Consider the following 25,004-nt stretch of genomic DNA (forward strand, 5'->3'; position numbering starts at 1 on the left):
GGGTGTATTTCAGCATTTACAATTCCTTGCTTTGTCCATGCTGCCAGTCTCTGCCCATCGCTTCTATTTTGTATAATGCTAAACATGAAAATTATTTTGTGGAAAGACTTGCTTTCTAACAAAGCTATTGATTAATCATTCTTATCAGAATGACTTATCATGAAGCTAGTTTTCCGTGGGTAAATTATATAATTATTTATAGAAATTTAGAAAGCTTTCAGTCCTTTGGTAATTGTTGCAATATTCAAAATTACATATCCAGATACCTGATGTAAAATCAAGGCATTTATGTGATGAGATGGTTTTCTTGCATTACAAGTAAAGATTCTCTGTTTCTCTAGGCCGAGTATTTGCCAATTCTGCAGAATCTGCTTGTGTCATTGGCCTGCGTAGGAAGACTGTGTCCTTTAGTCCTGTGACAGAGCTTAAAAAGGTCACCGATTTTGAGTAAGTGTATTGGTGGAGTATCACCAAAGTTCTAAGGAAGAAACGCTGATATGATGGAAATTATGACATATAGAATGATGTCAGATACTTTGTTCATGCATTGATCAATTAGTTGAATTTCCTTTCTGTCTGCTGATGTAGATATGATACATAATTATCCTGAGAAGATCTTCTCACAACCGTGCTACATATATTAATCTAATCTAAGCTGTGGTACTTCTTGAATATTATATATCTACTTTTCTCTTCAGCCTTAGGGAATGTAGAGGTCTAACTGGTAGCTCTGCCCCATGACTTAGATATTCTGAGATTGTTTGTTAGAGAGACATGGTATGCATATATTCAGAGCTGCTTTGTGGTTGCATCACCTATGCCAGACTGGTATTCATTCAGAGTTTGTTTGTTTTTCTGCAGACACAGGCTTCCTAAGGAGCAGTGGTGGCTAAATTTGCGCCTTATGCTGAAGATGCTGGCCCACTACCAGATCAGTCTAACTGAATATGTATCTGGAAAGATGGAGCATGTCACTCGGCGTACACTCAGCATTGAGAAGGGATTCTAGCTAGTCTTCCCTTAGCCATGTATCTGATCAATTCTACGTAGTTCTCTCCCTTTCTGGCCTTCTCATGCCTTTCGAGTGCAAAGCTGATGCCACTGTGACCCTACAAGTGTGTGGCCAGAAGACAGCCTGCTTTTGTTGCAGAATTACTCCATGTCCACACAGATTCTTACATTCTTTCTTGCCCACTGAGGAGCATGGATGGGTTCACTTATCCTTCCTCAAGCCTCTTTGTTGCCCCACGAAGTAGAGGGTGTATAATGCTGTTCAGAATTTGTTCCTATTTCACAGGGTTTTTTGAAATATTCTTACACTACTTAGAAGAATTATGTACTGATTGCCAATGGACAGTATGCTACTTTAGATTCTTATTGGCCTGGTGCCATGAAGAATGCACGTTTCAGAAAGTGATTTCCTGTAATTTAGAGAAAAGAGTTTCCCAAAAAGTCTCCTTGGGAAAATGTTCTAAAATAACCAAGGATTCCTATTGCCTCATGATCGACACACAGCAAAGATCCTTCTTGGCAGAAGGAATGTGCTTGCAATATAACACCAAACAGTTCTTCTTTCTTCCCATCCCTCCCTCACTTGAGGTAGTTCATGCCGACCAGGGTAGTATTTCTGAGTACTCAGCGGGAGTTGCTGGTATGCCATCACTTTCCTTAGAATCCCCTTCTCCATTCTGTCTGGCTCATGTGTTTAATTCACTATCCCTGGCTGGTCTGTGATGATGGCACAGCTCTTGACTGTTGTGTCTGTACCTTTCTGGTGCATTTCTGTGAATTCAGTGCCCTATATTGCCTGTTTGTCCGTGGCATTGCTTTCTGTCCTGCAGTGATATTAAAACATGCACTGAATCAATTCTCTGTATGCTCAAATTGTGTTTTTGGTAGAGATTGGCCTCAGATCTGCAAGATAAGTTAACGAGTGTTTAAATTCCAGACTTATTGATACCTGATTCTTCACTGTGAATATCCTTGCTAAGTAGGGTGGAATGAAAGACAGAAGGCAGAGTAACTTATAACTATAAGAAGTTAGTTTATAACTATATAAATATTCATATTAAGAAGAGATGTTAGAATTTAAAACGCTGCATTTGTTCAAAAATTCAATTATTTGATTTCGTAATTGGAAATTGCAGTTCTCTGCTATCTTAAAAATTGGTGTTTTTCATTACTGCAATCTGATCCTTCAAGCTGAAAATGGAAGGTCTGCACATGCTTTGACTTATGTTAATACGACACTGGCATGCAAGGCATCTAACACATAATCTCTTGCATCTCAAATCATCTTTAATCCAATAAGATAGGTGCCAATTCTCATGATATACCTAATCGTTAATTGGAAAAATTTGTTTCATGGAGAATTAAGAAATTATGAGAATTTGAGTTAAACAGTTAAACAGTGATAGAAGGGGGCGAGGGGGAAAAAGAGAGAGGATATATTTGAGAGTACAGTATAGTGCACCTCTCAGGACCTGGATATGCAGAATAGAGCAGAATGGAAAGTTCTATGAACCATTTTAGCGATGTTATTGGTCACGCTAGTGTTGAAGCAGTTTTCTTACCATGTTGGGGAAAAAAGTGCTAGCTGGTTCAGTTGCTCATGCTGTAACAAATGAAGATTAAACTCCACTAAACAACTGAGTTCGTGTCAAAAGTTATAAAACTGCACAATTTCTCAGGATAATAAGTTATCCTGAAAAGCATTGCTGTTAGTGAAGAGACCTTCCTTGAGGCACTGAGGCAGTTCCAATCAGTGGAAAGTTCAACTCAGCGGCTTTCAAGGTTTTCATTGCTTATCTACACAAATGCTGTTTCGTTGGGGGGAAAAATATCACTGTTCATTCAGGGTTGTGTTCATGAAGATAGTCTAGTAACTTGAATACCATAATTTCTTTTCAATAAGAAAAAAAGTCATTGTCCAGTTCAACAGACTTCTGTGCTTGGCAACTAGCCAGATGATTTCAGATAGATTTCTTTGCTGGGCTTGTGTGAAAATAAGTACATGAAGGCAGAGAAAGAATGCTGTGATAAACAGCAAAACATCTCATAAATTTACTAAAATTCTTACATTGGCAGAAACGGCCTTAGCAGCTTTAGGACACAATGTCTGGAATACAAACCTCTCACGTTCTGAAACAACCTAAGTTTCTGCTGTTCCTGCTGTCATATATCTATCTAGTTATCTAAAACTACCCTATTTCTGTCATACATCCTATTGCTATTACATTTTATTATGCTATTTTCCCAATATTGCCTTTTATCATAGTTATCTTCACATCATTTCGATAAAGTATGTCAAGCTACAGTTTAGCGTAAAAGGTGGTAACTGGACTATGATCACCCATCTACTGAGTACTAACTACCATAGAAGCCTAATCTTTTCCCCCATTTGGGTATTTCAATCTAAATATGTCACACTGATGCCTGTAGTTATTCTCTTAAGTGTCTGTGTAACAGGACAATATCTTTTTTGAAATGACATGTCTTTTTAGACACGAATCATTCTTTATTGCTGGTTTCCGTGTTCCAACAGCTATTCTAAAAGACAAGCTGCAGGTGCACAAACTAAGGCCTTGAGGGGAATTTTGACGTAATGAAGTTAAACACAAAAGACTGAAAAAAGGGAAAAGTATATATTTTGTGATTTGAGAAATATTTGTGAAGATTAAAAAAATGTTGTTGTTTTTTTAAAAAATTAATCCCATTTATATCCCGCCGTTCTCCAAAGACTCAGGGCGGCTTACAATTTAAAGCACAAATCAATGTGCTTAGCAATAGCCTTCATTCTATGTATATGCCTGCTTATTAGGGCTTTCGGGGGGCCCCAAGCGGCATTATTACAAAGTATATTCTTTATTGATATATGGCATATTTCATTTTTTTTCCTTCTTTCAGTCTTTTTGTGTTTGACTTCATTAAGCTTTTTTCACTGGAATATAATACCTTTGTGAATATATTGACGTTTCACTAAATATAGTCAGATGACATCTTTGGTGTTCACACTTCCTTGACAGTAGCATATTCTATAGCAGATAATGCAATGTAATCAATTTTTACAAGATTATATGCTGGATTTGTCTTATAGTCCAGTTCTCAAAGCAATTCAACTTTTCTGAAAAACATGTAGTTGGTTGGTATCTGCCCAGTTTCTTTCCACTAAAAAATTCCTTGCTATCTGAAAAAGAATATTCAAATATAACAGATGACTTTTTATTTAAAACTTTTACGAATGCTATCCTCTCCACATCCTCTGAATTACTGTTATTATTTTGATAAGCCATATTTACCACAGTTTGAGCAAAACTCTTGATTCCTATGTAAGTTTGAATAAAGATAATGCTTCCAGAACAAAGTGATGCGTAGCTGTAATGGTCAGAGATAAGCATTTACCGTATATACTTGAGTATAAGCCGAATTTTTCAGCCCACTTTTTGGGCTGAAAATCCACTTCGGCTTATACTCCAGTGAACAAAAAAAAAAAGAACTTCCACCCCCCAGTTTGGAGAGCTGCTGCTTTCATCAAACATGGACGAAGGCAGCAGCTCTCCAAACGGGCTGCGGCGGTTTGGAGAGCTGCGCGCGCAGCTCCGCCGCCACCTCTGCAAGCCTCTGCTGAGAGAATGGGGCGGTGGAAGCTTGCCACCCATTTTCTCGGCGAAGACTTCTTTCGGGGGATGCAGCCTCTGTCACCCCCTTCTCTCAGCTGCCTGGGCAGCTGAGAGAAAGGGGTGGCAGAAGCTGCATCCCCCGAAAGAAGTCTTCACCGAGAAAATGGGCGCTGAGACGCCTCATTCTCTCGCTCAGCGGAGACTTCTTTCGCGAGATCCAGCCTCTGCCGTACTGCACCGAGAGAACAGCAAGCCGCCCCATTCTCTCGGCGGAGCACTCCACCGCCCCATTCTCTCGGCGGCTTGCCACCCCGTTTTCTCATCTCAGCAGAGACGTCTTTCGGGGGATCCAGCCTCCAGCTGCTGCATTTCCCAGCCTCGGCTTATACTCGAGTCAATAACTTTTTTCAGGTTTTGGGGGTAAAATTAGGGGTCTCGGCTTATACTCGAGTCGGCTTATACTCAAGTATATACGGTACATCGTGCAAGTGTTTATCCTGAAGTCCTGATCACAGGAAAGAAGCACTGGCTTTAAAGCATCTGCTAGAAAGGACACACAACATTTAGAGTCATGGCAAAAACAAAGGATTTAGCCATTTTTTTGCATACTTAAAATACTGGATGCCCAATTAAGTATCAAGGACTAAACATCAGAATCTGAAGAACTGAACTTTTTAAGTGTTCTACAACATTGTATTTCCTATACATCACTGAATCACTTAGCTTACACATAATTTTGTCAGCATTTTTAATCAAATAGGTGAAGCTGGACAAAAACACATTTTTTCCACCAAACTAGATCATAGAAATAAATATTTTTAGACTGTAAAGTAAAATTTATTTTCATGTGTGTGGTAATTTTAACAGAAGCAAGAAATCCCAAGTTACAAATGGAACTTGCTGCAAACCAAATTAGTAAGGGTCAGATATTCCCATCCATCCTGAGATAAACACTGATCTGGATCAGAGTTCTATAAATGATCAGCAAAAAAGTACATAATTTTTAACCACAGTCATTAATCAAAAAATGTTCACATTATGGAAGGAAAATTTTACCTATTTCATGGCATAGTGGTGCTCCTGCACTAGATGTAGCATGATAGAGAGGCTAGGGCACCCACTATCTCAAATAATACTGTACTGGATTTTGCTGCTTCCTTATATAATTACATTGATGTTGTACCCTCCCTTCCATGAAGCTTTTATTTTTTAGAAGGCTTTGGAGGAATTCATAGACTGAAGGAAATCTTAAGTTTTGTAAGACGTAAGTGGAACTGTATTGCAAGTGATAATTCCCCCCCTCCCCCATTAATTTCAAGTAACTTAGCAGAGGAGGAATGATGACAGCAAACACTTGGCTTCAAGCTTTTAATTTAAACATTCAATGATTTTCTTTTTATGAATTTTAACTTTTTATGAAATTCTGGGTTTGAGGCCAGGATTGTCAAACACTATTTAATGGAGAAGGAAAAGGAAGAGACATGAAGATACGAAGCTTAGACTTGCTCCAATATTGGAATATTAGGGAAGGCCACGATGCTAACCAAGTCAGATGCATCACAGATTTGGTCTGACAAAGGTATGAGTAAACAAGTCTAGGCATGATTCTTCCACCAGGAAGGCACTAGCAGGAGATGAAGTACATCCTCTTCCAAATGGTAAGTATTTGTCTACAAATAGACATAATCTATATGTGCTTACTTGCTATCTCTGCTGCCAGCCATTTTGGAAGGTGGAGTAAGAGTTGTAAAATGCAGGCATTTACGTTGTAGATGAAAAATTATTATAGAACATAGTTCTAAGCACATGAAACACAAGATGTGCTTGTTTGTTTTCTGTACAAAACCATCCATTCTCGGGAAGTCCAACAACACACAAAGTAGTGGGACTAGTGAAATAAATTTTGCTGATCCAGAAACAGTTCCTTGGATGTGCTATCGGTCCTCATGGAGTTCCTTTTTCTGCAAAGCTTGGAGTTTGTTTCCAATTGTTTGATGGACGACTTCTAAACCCTCTGAATCCAGCTCTTCTAGAAGTAACATGATGGCACTGAGGATATTATTCTGTTAATCAAGGAGACAACCAAAATCAGAGCAGATCATATAATTAATTACTGTGCAGAAGCAGTCTAGTCCTCTTATTATTACTATAGGTAATCCTCAACGTATGACCACAATTGAGTCAAAAAAATTTGTTTCTAAATGAGACAGTTAAGTGAGTTTTGCCCCATTTTATGACTTTTCTTGCCATAGTTGTTAAGTGAATCACTTCAATTGTTACATTAGTAACATGGTTGCTAAATGAACATGGCTTCCCAATAGACTGCTTGCCAGAAAGTCACAAATGGTGATTGCATGACTCTGGGACATTGCAACCATCATAAATATAAATAAGAGCCAGAAACATCTGAATGTTGATCACATGACTGGGGGATGCTGGAACAGTTGTGTGAAAAACGGTTCATAAATCATTTTTTTTCCAGTACTGTTGTAACATTGGTCCCTAAATGAATGGTCATAAGTTGAGGACTACCTATACCTCACTTCTCCTCCAATCTGTTCTCACATATTTAAGCAAATTATGAATAAACTGAATTTCACAGAAGATATATTTATCAATGGCACAACACAATTGGAACAACTATGGCAAAAGAAAGCAAACAAGGTATTGAGAGTAATAGGGCACTAATTCCCAAAAAATCTTGGCTACCAACTTGAACGCCATTATTGACATCATTACCATCAGTCAATTGCAAACGGGAGATGTACTTGGAACAGCTTACATCCTGCGATAACTTTTACCACCATCAAACACCATCATCCCTATCCCATGTCTTTGGGAAGGACGATAGATAAAAATGCCAAAACCAGTCTAAACATCTGTGACTGTGCAATCAACCATAATAATAACTTGATGTATATGAAGGTGATGATTTTGTCAGTGTCAATGATATTCATGTGCTCCAGATGTTTTGGGATTGTACCCAAGGTGCTCTATTACAACAGGTGCTATCGTTGCTTTCTTTTGTCACAATCATTCTACCTGTATTTGCAGGTCCTTGCATGTTGTTATTTTCTCCAGTTCTTTCTTTTCTGTTTGGCTGTCTCCAGGTACTGCCACATCCACTGTCCACACTTTTTTGTCTTTCCTATTGACAACTGTTAAGTCTGGGGTGTTATGTGGCAGGTGCTTGTCTATCCCAGAGCACTTTAGTTTCTTCATTTTCTATTACTTCTTTAAGTTCCCACCAGTTCTTGCTGGTAGGTAAGTGGCATTTCCTGCAGATATTCCAATGCTCTATTGTTGCTACTTTGTTATGCCATTGTTTGTAATGAGTTGTTGGTCACTTTTCTTTAACTAGCTTGAATTATCTCTAAGTAGCCTCTTTGTAAAGACAGCATTTGTTTCTGTTGCTGTCTTCTCAATTCTTCCACTAAGAATGCAGCTGAGCAAGACTGATTATTACCTGAGTTTTATACAATTGTTTAGTCCAAGACAGTACATCATATGATCCAAAATATGGATTTTTGGGGTGGTGAAGACTCTTATACTCACCCATTTCGTCCGGTTACCACCTTCTTTGGGTAAAAATGTATCTTTTGGAACAACAGGCTTCATACCAAGCTGCTCACGGATTTTACTGTACAAGAGGAACATAAGTAAAAGAATGACCTAATTCAAGGTTCTATTAACATGTAACCGGCAAGGTACTATATTTAAAGAGGGGCACATAGTTGCACACAAAATTAAAAATTTCTGCATACTTAAAAATCATAGCATCACTACTCATATTACGAGTTGTTTACACGAGAGAAATATTTTTTTTCTCCAGATTGAACCATATGTTGGACAAAGCATTCTACATAAATTAAGTCCAGAAAATAAATGCTAACAAACAATAGAGCTCGGCTCACTTTGTCTCTTCAAGGCTGAAGTTCATGAGTTCATTTTCTGTTGTACATTCTGTCGTGCTGGACTCAGTGTTAGAGTATTGGCAGCAGCTGTCTCCATCTGTTTTAACTGGGGATGTTGTTATCTCTTCTCCTTCCACTAATGCATGTGACAGTTCTTCCTCTGTCACCACTACAGAAATCAAACAAAAACCAACAGGGGGGAATATTACGGTACTTATTTATTCTTACACTGTTTATAATCCATCCTATCCCAGAGGACTCTCAGCAATTTATAGCAATAACATTTTTTAAAAAAAATATTTCAAGCAGATTCGTCATAGCATTTGCACTTATAAAGCACCACATAGTGCTTTACAGCACTCTGGGCAGTTTATAATGTAAGCATATTTCCCCCAACAATCTGGATCCTCCTTTTATTGATCTCGGAAGGATGAAATGCTTAGTGAACCTTGAGCCCCGTCAGGCTCGAATTCCAGGCTGTAGGCAAAGTTAGACTGCATTACTGCACTTTAACCACTGCATCATCAGGGCTCTTCATATTAAATTGAAGCCTATAGAATGTTTGATAATAGTCCTATATATTATATTTGATGTATTTATTCATACAAGGTTCCTTTGATTATAAAACGTTTGGCTATATACCACTCTTCCAACATAGTTAATTTTATGAATTGATAAGTGTAGAAAAAATTCTTCTTTCACATTTGAAACTAGGAATATATTAAAGAATGTATTTATCAAAAATACTGTTCCATCGATAAACAGGTACTGAATTTTATAAAATATTAGAGAAGGAATAAAGTATGAGGAGCCAAAATTTATTGCCACTTTTTTTTAATCTTCTGAAGTTTAAATATGCATTTCAACAGCAGATAATTCTTTACACAAGGCAAGAATAGTATAGGCTTAATTGTAAACTAACTGACAGAACATTGCTACTCTTTTGAGCTCCAGAAAGACTGGGGGGAAAAAATCAGCCTCATTTTCTCTGAGGACTAGAGATGATATACTGGGGTGGTCTGCAAACGGTTCAAAGGTTGCCCACCAACATACTAAAGAGCTATATAAATCCAACAATGCTGAGCTTCTGTGCACTTTTTCCTGACGAGTTGTTTTCAATGAAACAATTAATACCCTCCCATCATTAGTTCAAAGAAATATTAATTCAAAGTTAAATCTCATTTTGCTACACAATTCTTCTTAAGCTTCTCACACACCCTGCCAAGAAATGTGCTGCTATACACACTTTTATTGTCAAGCTTGTGGAGATTGGGAAGATTACGCAGAACTGTCATTCTGTAGCGATGGTGGTCAGAGCCACAGCAGGGATTCTCAGACATCCAGAGGATTCTCAGGTGGGGCAGTTTTTTCAAATGGAACAGTTCATGAAGGCTTGAAATACAGTTTTTCCTGAGGTAAAGCTCAGTTAGCTTCTCGCAATGGTTAAAGGGTTCCAGACTGGAGATGTTATTTGCACTAGAGAAGAAAATAAGGGCAGCATTAACAACTACAATTCTTCTAGGTCAGCTGAATAAACATGTTTGTGCCCTTTCTTATGGTTCTATAGAACACCTGAAACCATGAACAATAAGAGGAGAAATAAAAATAACTAGACTATTACATTTATATTGTCCATTGCATTTTCAACATTTTGAAACCAGAACTATAGCATTGGACTGCACACACTGATATTCAAAATTACTCATTTCCTAATACAGTACAAGTCTTGATTGCTATTATTACTGAACCTAGGAGTAGAGATTGGGTAAGTAACTAAAAATGCGTTGAATAAAAAGAAAGTAAAAGACGGTAAGTCTGGGATCCAGAGTACAGAGCTATGATAATGTGCACTTATGAAGTAGAGAGAGATCAGAGATCAAAAATAAATTCCTGAAATGATATGTACATGCACACAGACAGCAAATATATAAAGAGATAAACAAGGGTGTTCAAAATGATTTGAATGATGGATTGCTAATTTGTACAGTTAATGAAATGAAAAATGATCTGTAATTTCTTTCCTTGTGATCTGGTGTTATTAAAAAAATAATTTAAAGCATAAAAAAGAGGGTACAGTATGGCTGGAGGGGTAGGTTAGGCACATAATGTAGAAACATGAGACTACACATGCATGATCCAAAATTGAAATAAACCACTATATGAATTTTCACTGAACAATTATCTATAGATGCAGCTAAAGAAACAATAATCTATAAAGGTAAAGGTTCTAGTCGTTTCCGACTCTAGGGGCCGGTGTTCATCTCCATTTCAAAGCCAAAGACCCAGCACTTGTCCAAGAACGTCTCTGTAATCATGTGGCCGGCATGACTAGATGCCAAAGGCGCATGGAACACTGTTACCTTCCCACTGTAGTGGTCCTTATTTTTCTACTTGCATTTTTACGTGCTTTCGAATTGCTAGGTTGGCAGAAGCTGGGACGAGTAACTGGCGCTCTCTCCTACGCAGCACTCGGGATTCGACCTGCCAAACTGCCGACCTTCTGATCGACAAGTTCAGCGTCCTAACCCACTGAGCCACCGCGTCCCATTACAATTATCTATAGATACAGCTAAATTAGAACTTAAAAATGATACATGAAGACACAATGATTGAAGATGTACAGTGCCTGAATGCTTAAGAAATAATAAGGATTTCCTTTCAGGTTCCATGCTGAAAGAAGGACCACTGATTTCCCTTGGCTTTTCTTTAGGCAGCCACCATTCTAATACACACCTGAATGTGACCACCTCAATATTAGGAAGCTCATGGCAGATTGATATCTATATGATTAAAAAGGGAAAAAACCAAAATATTAGCAAAACTTCAGTCTTGCAAGGAGAAGGAACAAATATATGTAATTAACTGATTGATTAGAAATATCGTATTTAAGCATCTGTAACAGAAGCACCATAGTACAACAGATTCTTATGTCAATTGAGGGCAAAATGAACTGAACCCAAATATTTGATGGATTGATTGAACTACAGAGATCAGTTGAATTAACAGTTTTTCGATTTCAAAGTAATTACATTATTACTGGGTGCTATTTTTCAGAATTTTAAGAACAGTATTGTTTAGAACAGTGTTTCTCAACGTTGGTAACTTTAAGATGAGTGGACTCCTAGAATTTCCCAATCAGCTGGGGAAGGCTGAGACCTTCTGGAAATGGAAGTCTATGCATCTTAAAGCTGCTATGGTTAAGAAACTGCTCTGGAATATAAAAGCAGGTGGTTTTTTTTTACCTTGATATGAGGGGGATTGAACCTTTTCCAAACAAATATACATTATATGCGTTCCTGAATGACTGTTCAGATATACAGTGCAACTGAGAGTCCACTTAAACTCTCTCTCAATCAAGCAAGGTAAATCACAGTGATATAACACTTCCAAATGATGTATCAATCCTCTACCTCTTCTCCCTGGCCGTTTCAGCATGACGTACTTGTAACTAAAGGTGGCTCAAAATTACACCACTGCCAGCTCCTCAGCCCTCTAATAACTATTTTTCCAATGAGAAAGAAGCAAAGTACCCACTGATGAGTCTTTGCTTCTTCCCTGGATTTAGTATCTTGATTTTATTCAAGTCAGAAATTCACAATCCTCTACGGGGAACAGATTATGAGAGAGAACCAATACACCAACAATTATTTCCATTTCTTACATATTAAAAACTTAGAAATGGTACTTACATCTGAGATACGGCTTCCCCTAAAAAAGAAGAACACATTTAAAAGGCATGTATAAAATAGTACATTAACTAAAGCAATATTCACACAAAGGAAGGCCATATATGGCAGAATAATTGGAGCCCTCCACAAATGCCCTTTGTCCTTTTAGTGAGCCTGTAAAAAGGCAGCATGGTCTACATATGACCTGCTATATAAATTTTGTTGACTTCTCTGCCTATGCTCCTATGTGCACAGATAGCTAGGCCAACAAGTGTGTGCATGATAATGGGGGAAGAGCTATTTTCCCAATATTTCCAGGGGAACCCCACATTTCTGGAAAGACGATAAACAGAAACAGGATCTAGACAACAGAGCTGTAATCACAGTAGAGCAGCCACTCTAGTCCTTATCCCCAGGGAACCTATAATTTGGAATGAATGAAAACAAAATTCTCTATCCTGACTGATTTTACAACATATTATGTAACAATTTCGAAAGTAAGACATTTCAGACAGAGAAAACAAGACAGGTGGGATAAGTGTAGGATATTTCTGGATGATAACTTCAGAATATTTTTGGAAGGAAATGGAAGCACCGCAACTGTTGAGAAAAAGGAAAATAGATATAGTAATGGCATATATGCTATCTAATACCAAAAAGAAAAGTATGGAAAATATTTTTAAAACGAGCTAAAAAATTCTTATAAACAGTCTCCAGCTGTCAGGAAGATAATTAGGAAGAAAGTATGGCATCAAGTAATCTTTTCCACAACAGTAAAAACTTTGTTTCCATCTCAAAAATGCAACCATGGAACTCAAAAAGGAACAGCTGAGTGATGGTCTATGTACACAATAGTTTATATTAATCAGGCTGTGTTTGACTAAATTCTGAATAGATTTAGAATCGCTCCATATACAGTGCTAGACAGGTCCAGATGAAATCAGGATAATGTAACTTTACCCTTTTGAAGAGATTAGTGAACCCGAGGTATTTTTTTGGCCATAGCTCCCCTCTGGATGGATCAAAGTCAAGTTTTACTACCTTTTTTATGCCACACACTTAATCTATGAATGCAAGGGAAAGAGAAGTGGTGAAGGAAAACCGAAAGATAGAAAAGAGAATAAAAAATGACCTGATAATGAAATGTGATTTTTAATAGTGCAAAACACAAAATACTCCGAACTGGCAAATAGTACCCATCTCAATTACTAGTAATCAGTATTTACATAGTGGCTTTAATCGTTACTGGGATGGAATGCTTTCGCTTTTCAACGTCTCTGGATTTAGGAATCAGAGACGACTGAATTTCAGGAATTCACTTTTTGCTGGGCAAAGCCTTTATAATAATTCTGCAAGGCACACTGTTCTCACCACTAGACCTCTCGACACTAGACCTCTTGGTGCCCGTTAAGAAGACAACGGAGCAAATTAAAAGCGAAGAGCAGAAGCTCTCCAATCCTTGTCCGAACTACAGCGACCAGCATCCCAGCCGCCACGGCCAGTGGCGAGGAACGCCGGGAACTGCAGTTAATAGGAAAGGCCACCACCTCCCTCCTCCTCACCAGCAATTCAGCTTGCGGACCCCTGCAAGGCTCGTAGCTTTCGCTCGAGACAGAACTGTTTTACGAGTCAATTTCATGGTCCCCGCACAACCATCGGACTTCTCGCGCCTCTTAGCTAAGGTTGGCTTGGAAATTTCCGACGCGTTTCCCACGACGACTCCAGGCGCAGGCGCCATCATCTCCATCCCACTCCCAGCGGAGAGTGACAACCAGAGGCGGAACTTAACTACCTATTCCCGCCCCCTCGTCGTCGTCGCCACGCCCTTTAACGACGGCGCGCAAGCCTGAGCAACCACTGCAGGGGCGAGGTCGGTTGCGGCGATCCTCGGAATTGAACCGGGCAGGCGGGAAGTCGTGGCGCTTCGCGGCGGGCTTATCCACCGAACTGTTGCCCGTGATAGCTTCCCACCTTACTTGGGCATCAGACCAGCGTTTTCCAACCTTAGGAACTTGAAGATGCGTGGACTTCAACTCCCAGAATTCCCCAGCCAGCTATGCTGGCTGGGGAATTCTGGGAGTTGAAGTCCACGCATCTTCAAGTTCCTAAGGTTGGGAAACGCTGCATTAGACTGCTTGCGCTTCACAATAATTGCACCCGCATTTGTCTACTGTCCTTCGGAGTGGGGCTGATCGACGTTCGGGGATGGACCTCGTATTTTTCATTACTTGGATATTTGCTTTCTCCCCCCCCCGTACTTTTATTCAACCTATTGTCTCTAAAATAAAAACTAGCAATCTGGTTTCACCCATTTGTGCTTCATTTTCTTAACACTTACGTCGTAGTCTGGGTCACAAATAAGAGGCAGACTGCATGCAGCAGTTGGTATGGATTGGTAGAAGCATAATTAGCAAAAATTGTTACGCCTCATGCATGAATAAGATTAAGTAGTTTTCCTTAAGGAATGACCGGATGAACTGCCCCACATCTAATTATGCATAATCAAGTTGTTTTTGACCTGGTAGATCAGGGGTGTCAAACTCAATTTCACTGTGGGCTGTGTCAGCATTGCGGTTACCCTGGGGGGGGAGGTATTTGGCCTACTGGGTGGGCATGGTCAGTTCTATGGGGGCCTGGGCAGGAGTGGGACAGATCTGAGGGTCTCTGGCAGAAGGAGAAGGGATGGGGAAAGTGCCAAAGTATGGTCCGCTGGAGGAGCCTCACTATTCCTCTCAGGCCATGTGTTGGGGGGTGTTGGATGGTGGTGCGGAGGTCAAATGCCCAGCCTAGCTCTCAAGCGCCTGCAGCACCAAGCCAGCCCCACTTCCCCAAGGGAAGTGCACTTACCTTCTCATCAAGGCTGCTGCTGCTGCTGTGCTTGCTCTCCTTAGCTAGGTTGCTCTTGATGGGTACAAGGGCAAAGTCAAGAGGAAGACCCACTCCCTCTCCATGTTAGGAGACCTGGCTTTGTATCCAAAGCTTCCTTAGCAATAGCATGGGAAACCCCCCAGGATAGGCCAGGAGGAGGGGGCAAAGGGATGATGAAAGGGCAACAGGGTAGGACTAAGGCAGGACTTCCTTCAGACATTCCCTCTCCTTCCTTTCTTCCTTGAGAGTGGTGGGAAAATATTTGAGATGAGGGAGGGAGAAAAATAGGCAAGAAATGCAGCTGGGGAAGTGTCATCCTTTGTGAGGAATGAAGAAATACACCATCACCTGGAAATGGCCAGCACATGGCCTTCGCCTACTTCACATATCCGGCTTGGTGGGCTCTGGTGGAGGGGATGCCATGAGCAGCATGAGTTGATGCTACCTACGCAGTGCTGCCCAGCCCCCAGCCTGCCCAGTTTTGGCAGGCAGTGGGGCGCTCTCCTCACAGTGCTGAGAGGCTGAGCCAGGTGGCATGAATCTGAAGAGAAGCGCAATGCTGCCCAGCCCCTAGACTTCCCGAAGTAGGCAGGGCCATGTGCTGGCCACTTCCAGGCGATGGTGCATCTCTTCATTCCTCACAAAGGGTGATACTTCCCCAGCGCGCACCCAGGGGGTGGGGCCGATGCGGCAGGGGCTGGTCACTTGCTGTTTCCAGATGCCCTTGTGGAGCTAAGACTGAATGCGTTTCAGCATAGATGGCCACCATGAAATTCTACATTGGCTCCCAACCAGCTGGGGCCAAGGCAGCGGGGGCCGTTCCCTCACTGTTTCCAGGATGGCTTCGTGGGCCACATGAAACCACTTCATGGGCCGGATCCGGCCCCCGGGCCTTGTGTTTGATATGTCTGTCATAGATTTTCTTCAAGACTCCTCATAGTACCCCTTAATGCTTAATCTGTTCTTTCATGTCTCCCAATAGTGCACTGAGTGCGTTTAACAGCCCATCCACCTTGTTGCTGGCTATTTTCTTCTTCCTTTTCCTTCTGCTTTTCCCAGCATTGGAGCTTTTTTCCAATGAGCTGAGTCCAAAGTAGGATAATTTGAGTCTGGTCATTTGTGCCTTGAGTGAGAACTCTAGATTGATTTGTTCAATGATCAGTGAGTTTGCTTTTTTGGCTGTTCATGATATACTTAAAGGTTTACTCCAACACTATGATTCAACAGCATCAATTCTCTTTCTATCCTTTAAATTCCAACTTTCATTTCTACAGAGTGTTACAGGGAATACCATGGCGTGCATATTTCTGATCTTTGTATGTTAGACACATCACAGCATTTGAATATCTTTTCCAAAGTCTTCATGGCTGGTCTACTGAATGCTAGTTTGCAACATGTATCTTGACTATTTGTTCCATTGCTGTTAATGATTGTTAAAGGCAGAAGTACCATATATATTTTTTCCCACCATGTTCTTGGACTTTTAGTACAAGGGCTTGCAGATCCTTTGCATTTTCAGCTACCAGGGTAGTGTCAAATTATTGATAGTTCTTCCTTTAATTTTAAAATCACCTCACCTTTTCAATCCAGCTTCCCTTACTATATATTCCATAAATAGGGTGAATAAATAAGGGAGAAAATGTAGCCTTTTTACACTCCTTTGCCAACCTGGAGCCAATCTGTTTCACCATGTTCTGGATTGTGGCTTCCTATCATGTATATAAGTTTTTCATGAGGATAATGAGGTGTTCTGGGATTCCTAGTGTTGTGGCCCCGACCCCCGCGCCTGTCCTAACCGAGGACGAGGACTCTGAGGATGATGGGGAGGAACTGGCAAGGTCTCCCTCTCTGGGGCCCTCCTCTCTGGCAAGGCCTCGGTCTCCATCGGGAGGCCGAGAGGAGCAGCCGGTGCTCGAACAGCTGCAGCAGTCTAGCGAAGATGAGTCATGGCTAGACCCTCGAGAAAGACGCAGGGCCAAGCGTCTGCAGCAACGTATGTTGGGTAGGAGGGTCAGGGAGTAGCTGAGTCATTGAGCCACACCCCATAAGGTATAAAGGGTGTGTGGCTGCTCTCAGAAGTTTCTGACGAACAAACATTCTGTGTAGAATGCTGTTTTGATGTTGTGTTTTTGGAGGACCTTGCTGATTCTGTCTGTGGTCCCTTTTAAGTATGGGAGGAGGGCTTTGCCATTTTCTTCAGAAAAATATCCACCATCCTAAGAAACCCCAAGGACATAATTGGCTTAGAAAACCAAGGAGTATACGAAATCCCATGCACCACCTGCCCCACCACATACATCGGACAGACCAACAGAAGAATAAGTGCACGCATTGAAGAGCACAAAAACTCACTCAGAAAAGGAGAACAAACTTCATCCCTGGTCCAACACTTTGAAGCCACGGGACATGAAATTGATTTTAAAAAAACCAAAACTATCACCAAAATTGAACATTTTAACAACAGAATAATCAGAGAAGCCATTGAGATAGAAAAACGCCCCCACGGCATAAACAAACAAGATGATACCTCTCGCCTACCAACCATTTGGAAACCCGCCTTGATTGACAGACGAGTCCCAACCACCAAGAATGATAGACACAAACTCATGATAACACCACATGACATCACCACCACACAACCATTCAAAAAGCAAATCCGAACCCACAATGATAACGAGGCACAACCGCAAAACAGAAACCTAACTACAGCTGCAACATCAGCCACTTTAAACCCCTCCAAACCACACAATAAGCAAACTGACACCCACTATAAAAACATGGCACCACCACAAACACTAAGCCGAACAAAAGCAGCACAACTCACCAGCTCAGGTCTAAGGCTGGCAGCTGAGACCAGCCCATCCACTCAAAACACACCCCCACCCAATCAGAACACACCCACCATTCAAAACACACTCCCACCCAATCAGAACACACTTACTCCCCCACCCAATCAGAGCACACCACCCACAGAACACACCCCCTCTGGCAGTTTAAAAAAGAGGAACAAACAGCCACATGCTTCTCCCAGAAGAAGGAAGCAGAAGCCACCAGCCTGATGATGACGGATGGGATTCCGTCGAAACGTCGCCCCTACACCTTTAGTTCTACGCGGGGAAAAACCCGAATAACCAAAGATCCACATACGAACACCCGCGAAAACCTCAGAAAACAAATATCTTACCTCTACGGGGAGGAAATCCACCAGCTAACTAGGACCTATGAAAAACTCGAAGTACGAAGAGCTCCCATTCTGTGTGACCTCACATTCCTACGCAACTGCCGAGATCAAAATTTAATCCCCACATCCTTCCAATTGAAATTCCACTCCAACTCTGCAGCCATCAAACGCATCCTGATAAGAACTGAACTGGCCCTAATCAGAAATGAACTGCACACAAAAAGATTCCTCCTGGACCGAATCAACAGAGACCTCCTCACACTTCACCTCAAACTCAGCAACAAGATCCACCCCACACTTTGGGACAAATTCAAACAAATCGCTGTCTGGAGAGCTGAAACAGAGACTGCCTACAAAACAGACACACACACCAATAAACTCCGAAGACTAAAGGAACGCCAGAAACAAACCCCTCCTCTCTCACAGCAACACATGAAACAAACTGTGCACAACATCTCAGATAGCATTCTCACCAAAGCCGAAACCAACGTCCTGTCTAAAGGATTTAATTTTGCAGTCGCTCCCAAACACATTCCCATGGAAACCATTATATGCGGAGTCGAATCCAGCCTGACCAAAATTAACCCTGATGACGCCAACAAAATCAGACTCGAAGTTACCAACATACTCTGCACCAGCAAACCACCCAAAAGCAACTTACCCAAAGAGGAACAGACAGCACTACTTAACCTAAAAAATGACACCAGCATAATCATTCTGCCAGCAGACAAAGGCAACGCCACGGTGGTAATGAACTCATCTGACTACCATACCAAATTATCCAACCTACTCCGAGACTCCACATACAAACTCCTCAAGACAGATCCCACCACCTACCTGGAAAAAACCACAAAATCCAAAATAAAAGCCACCCCCATCAGTGAAGAGATCCAGAAAACAATCATTCCCAGAGAAAAATCATCCAGATGTCCTAAGCTCTATGGTCTGCCCAAGATACACAAAGAAGGAACCCCACTCAGACCCATAGTCAGCTCCATAGGCTCACCTCTACAAAATCTAGCCAAATTTCTTGCCAAACAACTACAGCCTTACGCAAATTCCATCACCTCACACGTACAAGATTCATTCCAATTCATAGAGATCATAAGTAAACTAAACTTACAGCCCTGTGACCTACTTGTGAGCTTCAATGTCGTATCCCTCTTCACCCAAGTGCCAATCAAAGAAGCCTTGACAGCTATCCTAAATAAATACAACCCCCCAAAACACATCCTAGATCTGACCAACCACTGCCTATCTAACACATACTTCATCTACAATGGACAAAGATACAAACAAATGGAAGGAGCACCCATGGGATCACCCCTTTCACCTGTCATCGCAAACCTCTACATGGAACACTTTGAAACCCTCGCTCTAGAAAAATCCAACCACAAACCCAAACTCTGGCTCAGATACGTAGATGACACCTTCGTAATCTGGCCACACGGCAAAGAAAAACTGGATGACTTCCTCACACACCTCAATAGCCTACACCCCAAAATACAATTCACCATGGAAACAGAAGTTAACAATCAACTTCCCTTCCTTGATGTCTTAGTCTACAAGAAATCCAATGGCTCCCTAGGACACACTATCTGCCATAAAAAAACACACACAAACCGCTATCTGAACGCACTCTCACACCACCACCCAGCACAGATCAACTCCGTAGCCAAGACACTCATCTCCAGAACAAAACACCTAGCCAACGAACAACACCAAAAAACCGAACTACACACTCTCACTAATGTACTAACAGCCAATGGATTCCAAAGAAACACGATTACCAACTTAATCCGAAGAGAGACACCCACAAAAACCCAAGACAGAGAACAAGAAAATGGCAAAGCCCTCCTCCCATACTTAAAAGGGACCACAGACAGAATCAGTAAGGTCCTCCAAAAACACAACATCAAAACAGCATTCTGCACAGACAGAAAAATATCCACCATCCTAAGAAACCCCAAGGACATAATTGGCTTAGAAAACCAAGGAGTATACGTAATCCCATGCACCACCTGCCCCACCACATACATCGGACAGACCAACAGAAGAATAAGTGCACGCATTGAAGAGCACAAAAACTCACTCAGAAAAGGAGAACAAACTTCATCCCTGGTCCAACACTTTGAAGCCACGGGACATGAAATTGATTTTAAAAAAACCAAAACTATCACCAAAATTGAACATTTTAACAACAGAATAATCAGAGAAGCCATTGAGATAGAAAAACGCCCCCACGGCATAAACAAACGAGATGATACCTCTCGCCTACCAACCATTTGGAAACCCGCCTTGATTGACAGACGAGTCCCAACCACCAAGAATGATAGACACAAACTCATGATAACACCACATGACATCACCACCACACAACCATTCAAAAAGCAAATCCGAACCCACAATGATAACGAGGCACAACCGCAAAACAGAAACCTAACTACAGCTGCAACATCAGCCACTTTAAACCCCTCCAAACCACACAATAAGCAAACTGACACCCACTATAAAAACATGGCACCACCACAAACACTAAGCCGAACAAAAGCAGCACAACTCACCAGCTCAGGTCTAAGGCTGGCAGCTGAGACCAGCCCATCCACTCAAAACACACCCCCACCCAATCAGAACACACCCACCATTCAAAACACACTCCCACCCAATCAGAACACACTTACTCCCCCACCCAATCAGAGCACACCACCCACAGAACACACCCCCTCTGGCAGTTTAAAAAAGAGGAACAAACAGCCACATGCTTCTCCCAGAAGAAGGAAGCAGAAGCCACCAGCCTGATGATGACGGATGGGATTCCGTCGAAACGTTGCCCCTACACCTTTAGTTCTACGCGGGGAAAAACCCGAATAACCAAAGATCCACATACGAACACCCGCGAAAACCTCAGAAAACAAATATCTTACCTCTACGGGGAGGAAATCCACCAGCTAACTAGGACCTATGAAAAACTCGAAGTACGAAGAGCTCCCATTCTGTGTGACCTCACATTCCTACGCAACTGCCGAGATCAAAATTTAATCCCCACATCCTTCCAATTGAAATTCCACTCCAACTCTGCAGCCATCAAACGCATCCTGATAAGAACTGAACTGGCCCTAATCAGAAATGAACTGCACACAAAAAGATTCCTCCTGGACCGAATCAACAGAGACCTCCTCACACTTCACCTCAAACTCAGCAACAAGATCCACCCCACACTTTGGGACAAATTCAAACAAATCGCTGTCTGGAGAGCTGAAACAGAGACTGCCTACAAAACAGACACACACACCAATAAACTCCGAAGACTAAAGGAACGCCAGAAACAAACCCCTCCTCTCTCACAGCAACACATGAAACAAACTGTGCACAACATCTCAGATAGCATTCTCACCAAAGCCGAAACCAACGTCCTGTCTAAAGGATTTAATTTTGCAGTCGCTCCCAAACACATTCCCATGGAAACCATTATATGCGGAGTCGAATCCAGCCTGACCAAAATTAACCCTGATGACGCCAACAAAATCAGACTCGAAGTTACCAACATACTCTGCACCAGCAAACCACCCAAAAGCAACTTACCCAAAGAGGAACAGACAGCACTACTTAACCTAAAAAATGACACCAGCATAATCATTCTGCCAGCAGACAAAGGCAACGCCACGGTGGTAATGAACTCATCTTACTACCATACCAAATTATCCAACCTACTCCGAGACTCCACATACAAACTCCTCAAGACAGATCCCACCACCTACCTGGAAAAAACCACAAAATCCAAAATAAAAGCCACCCCCATCAGTGAAGAGATCCAGAAAACAATCATTCCCAGAGAAAAATCATCCAGATGTCCTAAGCTCTATGGTCTGCCCAAGATACACAAAGAAGGAACCCCACTCAGACCCATAGTCAGCTCCATAGGCTCACCTCTACAAAATCTAGCCAAATTTCTTGCCAAACAACTACAGCCTTACGCAAATTCCATCACCTCACACGTACAAGATTCATTCCAATTCATAGAGATCATAAGTAAACTAAACTTACAGCCCTGTGACCTACTTGTGAGCTTCAATGTCGTATCCCTCTTCACCCAAGTGCCAATCAAAGAAGCCTTGACAGCTATCCTAAATAAATACAACCCCCCAAAACACATCCTAGATCTGACCAACCACTGCCTATCTAACACATACTTCATCTACAATGGACAAAGATACAAACAAATGGAAGGAGCACCCATGGGATCACCCCTTTCACCTGTCATCGCAAACCTCTACATGGAACACTTTGAAACCCTCGCTCTAGAAAAATCCAACCACAAACCCAAACTCTGGCTCAGATACGTAGATGACACCTTCGTAATCTGGCCACACGGCAAAGAAAAACTGGATGACTTCCTCACACACCTCAATAGCCTACACCCCAAAATACAATTCACCATGGAAACAGAAGTTAACAATCAACTTCCCTTCCTTGATGTCTTAGTCTACAAGAAATCCAATGGCTCCCTAGGACACACTATCTGCCATAAAAAAACACACACAAACCGCTATCTGAACGCACTCTCACACCACCACCCAGCACAGATCAACTCCGTAGCCAAGACACTCATCTCCAGAACAAAACACCTAGCCAACGAACAACACCAAAAAACCGAACTACACACTCTCACTAATGTACTAACAGCCAATGGATTCCAAAGAAACACGATTACCAACTTAATCCGAAGAGAGACACCCACAAAAACCCAAGACAGAGAACAAGAAAATGGCAAAGCCCTCCTCCCATACTTAAAAGGGACCACAGACAGAATCAGTAAGGTCCTCCAAAAACACAACATCAAAACAGCATTCTGCACAGACAGAAAAATATCCACCATCCTAAGAAACCCCAAGGACATAATTGGCTTAGAAAACCAAGGAGTATACGTAATCCCATGCACCACCTGCCCCACCACATACATCGGACAGACCAACAGAAGAATAAGTGCACGCATTGAAGAGCACAAAAACTCACTCAGAAAAGGAGAACAAACTTCATCCCTGGTCCAACACTTTGAAGCCACGGGACATGAAATTGATTTTAAAAAAACCAAAACTATCACCAAAATTGAACATTTTAACAACAGAATAATCAGAGAAGCCATTGAGATAGAAAAACGCCCCCACGGCATAAACAAACGAGATGATACCTCTCGCCTACCAACCATTTGGAAACCCGCCTTGATTGACAGACGAGTCCCAACCACCAAGAATGATAGACACAAACTCATGATAACACCACATGACATCACCACCACACAACCATTCAAAAAGCAAATCCGAACCCACAATGATAACGAGGCACAACCGCAAAACAGAAACCTAACTACAGCTGCAACATCAGCCACTTTAAACCCCTCCAAACCACACAATAAGCAAACTGACACCCACTATAAAAACATGGCACCACCACAAACACTAAGCCGAACAAAAGCAGCACAACTCACCAGCTCAGGTCTAAGGCTGGCAGCTGAGACCAGCCCATCCACTCAAAACACACCCCCACCCAATCAGAACACACCCACCATTCAAAACACACTCCCACCCAATCAGAACACACTTACTCCCCCACCCAATCAGAGCACACCACCCACAGAACACACCCCCTCTGGCAGTTTAAAAAAGAGGAACAAACAGCCACATGCTTCTCCCAGAAGAAGGAAGCAGAAGCCACCAGCCTGATGATGACGGATGGGATTCCGTCGAAACGTTGCCCCTACACCTTTAGTTCTACGCGGGGAAAAACCCGAATAACCAAAGATCCACATACGAACACCCGCGAAAACCTCAGAAAACAAATATCTTACCTCTACGGGGAGGAAATCCACCAGCTAACTAGGACCTATGAAAAACTCGAAGTACGAAGAGCTCCCATTCTGTGTGACCTCACATTCCTACGCAACTGCCGAGATCAAAATTTAATCCCCACATCCTTCCAATTGAAATTCCACTCCAACTCTGCAGCCATCAAACGCATCCTGATAAGAACTGAACTGGCCCTAATCAGAAATGAACTGCACACAAAAAGATTCCTCCTGGACCGAATCAACAGAGACCTCCTCACACTTCACCTCAAACTCAGCAACAAGATCCACCCCACACTTTGGGACAAATTCAAACAAATCGCTGTCTGGAGAGCTGAAACAGAGACTGCCTACAAAACAGACACACACACCAATAAACTCCGAAGACTAAAGGAACGCCAGAAACAAACCCCTCCTCTCTCACAGCAACACATGAAACAAACTGTGCACAACATCTCAGATAGCATTCTCACCAAAGCCGAAACCAACGTCCTGTCTAAAGGATTTAATTTTGCAGTCGCTCCCAAACACATTCCCATGGAAACCATTATATGCGGAGTCGAATCCAGCCTGACCAAAATTAACCCTGATGACGCCAACAAAATCAGACTCGAAGTTACCAACATACTCTGCACCAGCAAACCACCCAAAAGCAACTTACCCAAAGAGGAACAGACAGCACTACTTAACCTAAAAAATGACACCAGCATAATCATTCTGCCAGCAGACAAAGGCAACGCCACGGTGGTAATGAACTCATCTTACTACCATACCAAATTATCCAACCTACTCCGAGACTCCACATACAAACTCCTCAAGACAGATCCCACCACCTACCTGGAAAAAACCACAAAATCCAAAATAAAAGCCACCCCCATCAGTGAAGAGATCCAGAAAACAATCATTCCCAGA

At 41.8% G+C, this 25,004-nt stretch overlaps 2 protein-coding genes across 4 annotated transcripts in view; one reads left to right on the forward strand and one right to left on the reverse strand.

Moving 5' to 3' along the window:
• PFKL (phosphofructokinase, liver type) overlaps nt 1–25,004 on the forward strand; it is a 77,376-nt gene that overhangs the window by 39,533 nt on the left and 12,839 nt on the right. Inside the window, exons 21-22 of one of the 2 annotated variants that reach the window (XM_083363720.1) lie at nt 342–447; nt 862–1,867. In XM_083363720.1, the coding sequence (XP_083219846.1) occupies nt 342–447; nt 862–1,009 (254 nt within the window). In that variant the 3' untranslated portion in view covers nt 1,010–1,867. Of the gene's footprint in view, nt 1–341; nt 448–861; nt 1,868–25,004 lie in introns of those variants that run through there. The other variant, XM_083363721.1, reaches the window with a different exon arrangement.
• CFAP410 (cilia and flagella associated protein 410) lies at nt 5,438–13,893 on the reverse strand. Of its 2 annotated transcripts, XM_083363258.1 has the most exons (7): nt 13,764–13,893; nt 12,223–12,241; nt 11,267–11,313; nt 9,780–10,009; nt 8,534–8,702; nt 8,175–8,259; nt 5,438–6,682 (listed from the first exon to the last, which is right to left on the reverse strand). In XM_083363258.1, exons 1-7 carry the CDS (start codon nt 13,838–13,840, stop codon nt 6,554–6,556), a joined length of 756 nt encoding a protein of 251 aa, XP_083219384.1. In that variant the 5' UTR covers nt 13,841–13,893; the 3' UTR covers nt 5,438–6,553. The 2 variants fall into 2 exon arrangements, with proteins under 2 accessions (XP_083219384.1, XP_083219385.1); XM_083363259.1 differs by lacking the exon at nt 13,764–13,893 and having other exon boundaries at nt 12,223–12,581.

Source organism: Vipera ursinii, assembly GCF_947247035.1.
Source record: "Vipera ursinii genome assembly, chromosome: 5".
Taxonomy (NCBI): domain Eukaryota; kingdom Metazoa; phylum Chordata; class Lepidosauria; order Squamata; family Viperidae; genus Vipera; species Vipera ursinii.

Coding starts and splice junctions, on each gene's coding strand:
- CFAP410 (XM_083363259.1), bottom strand. CDS start 12,321: ATGGCCTTCCTTTGTGTGAATATTGCTTTAGTTAATGTACTATTTTAT. Junction 11,314..12,222: donor GGGGAAGCCGTATCTCAGAT/GTAAGTACCATT, acceptor TTAATCATATAG/ATATCAATCTGCCATGAGCT. Junction 6,683..8,174: donor GTGGTAACCGGACGAAATGG/GTGAGTATAAGA, acceptor CTTGATTAACAG/AATAATATCCTCAGTGCCAT.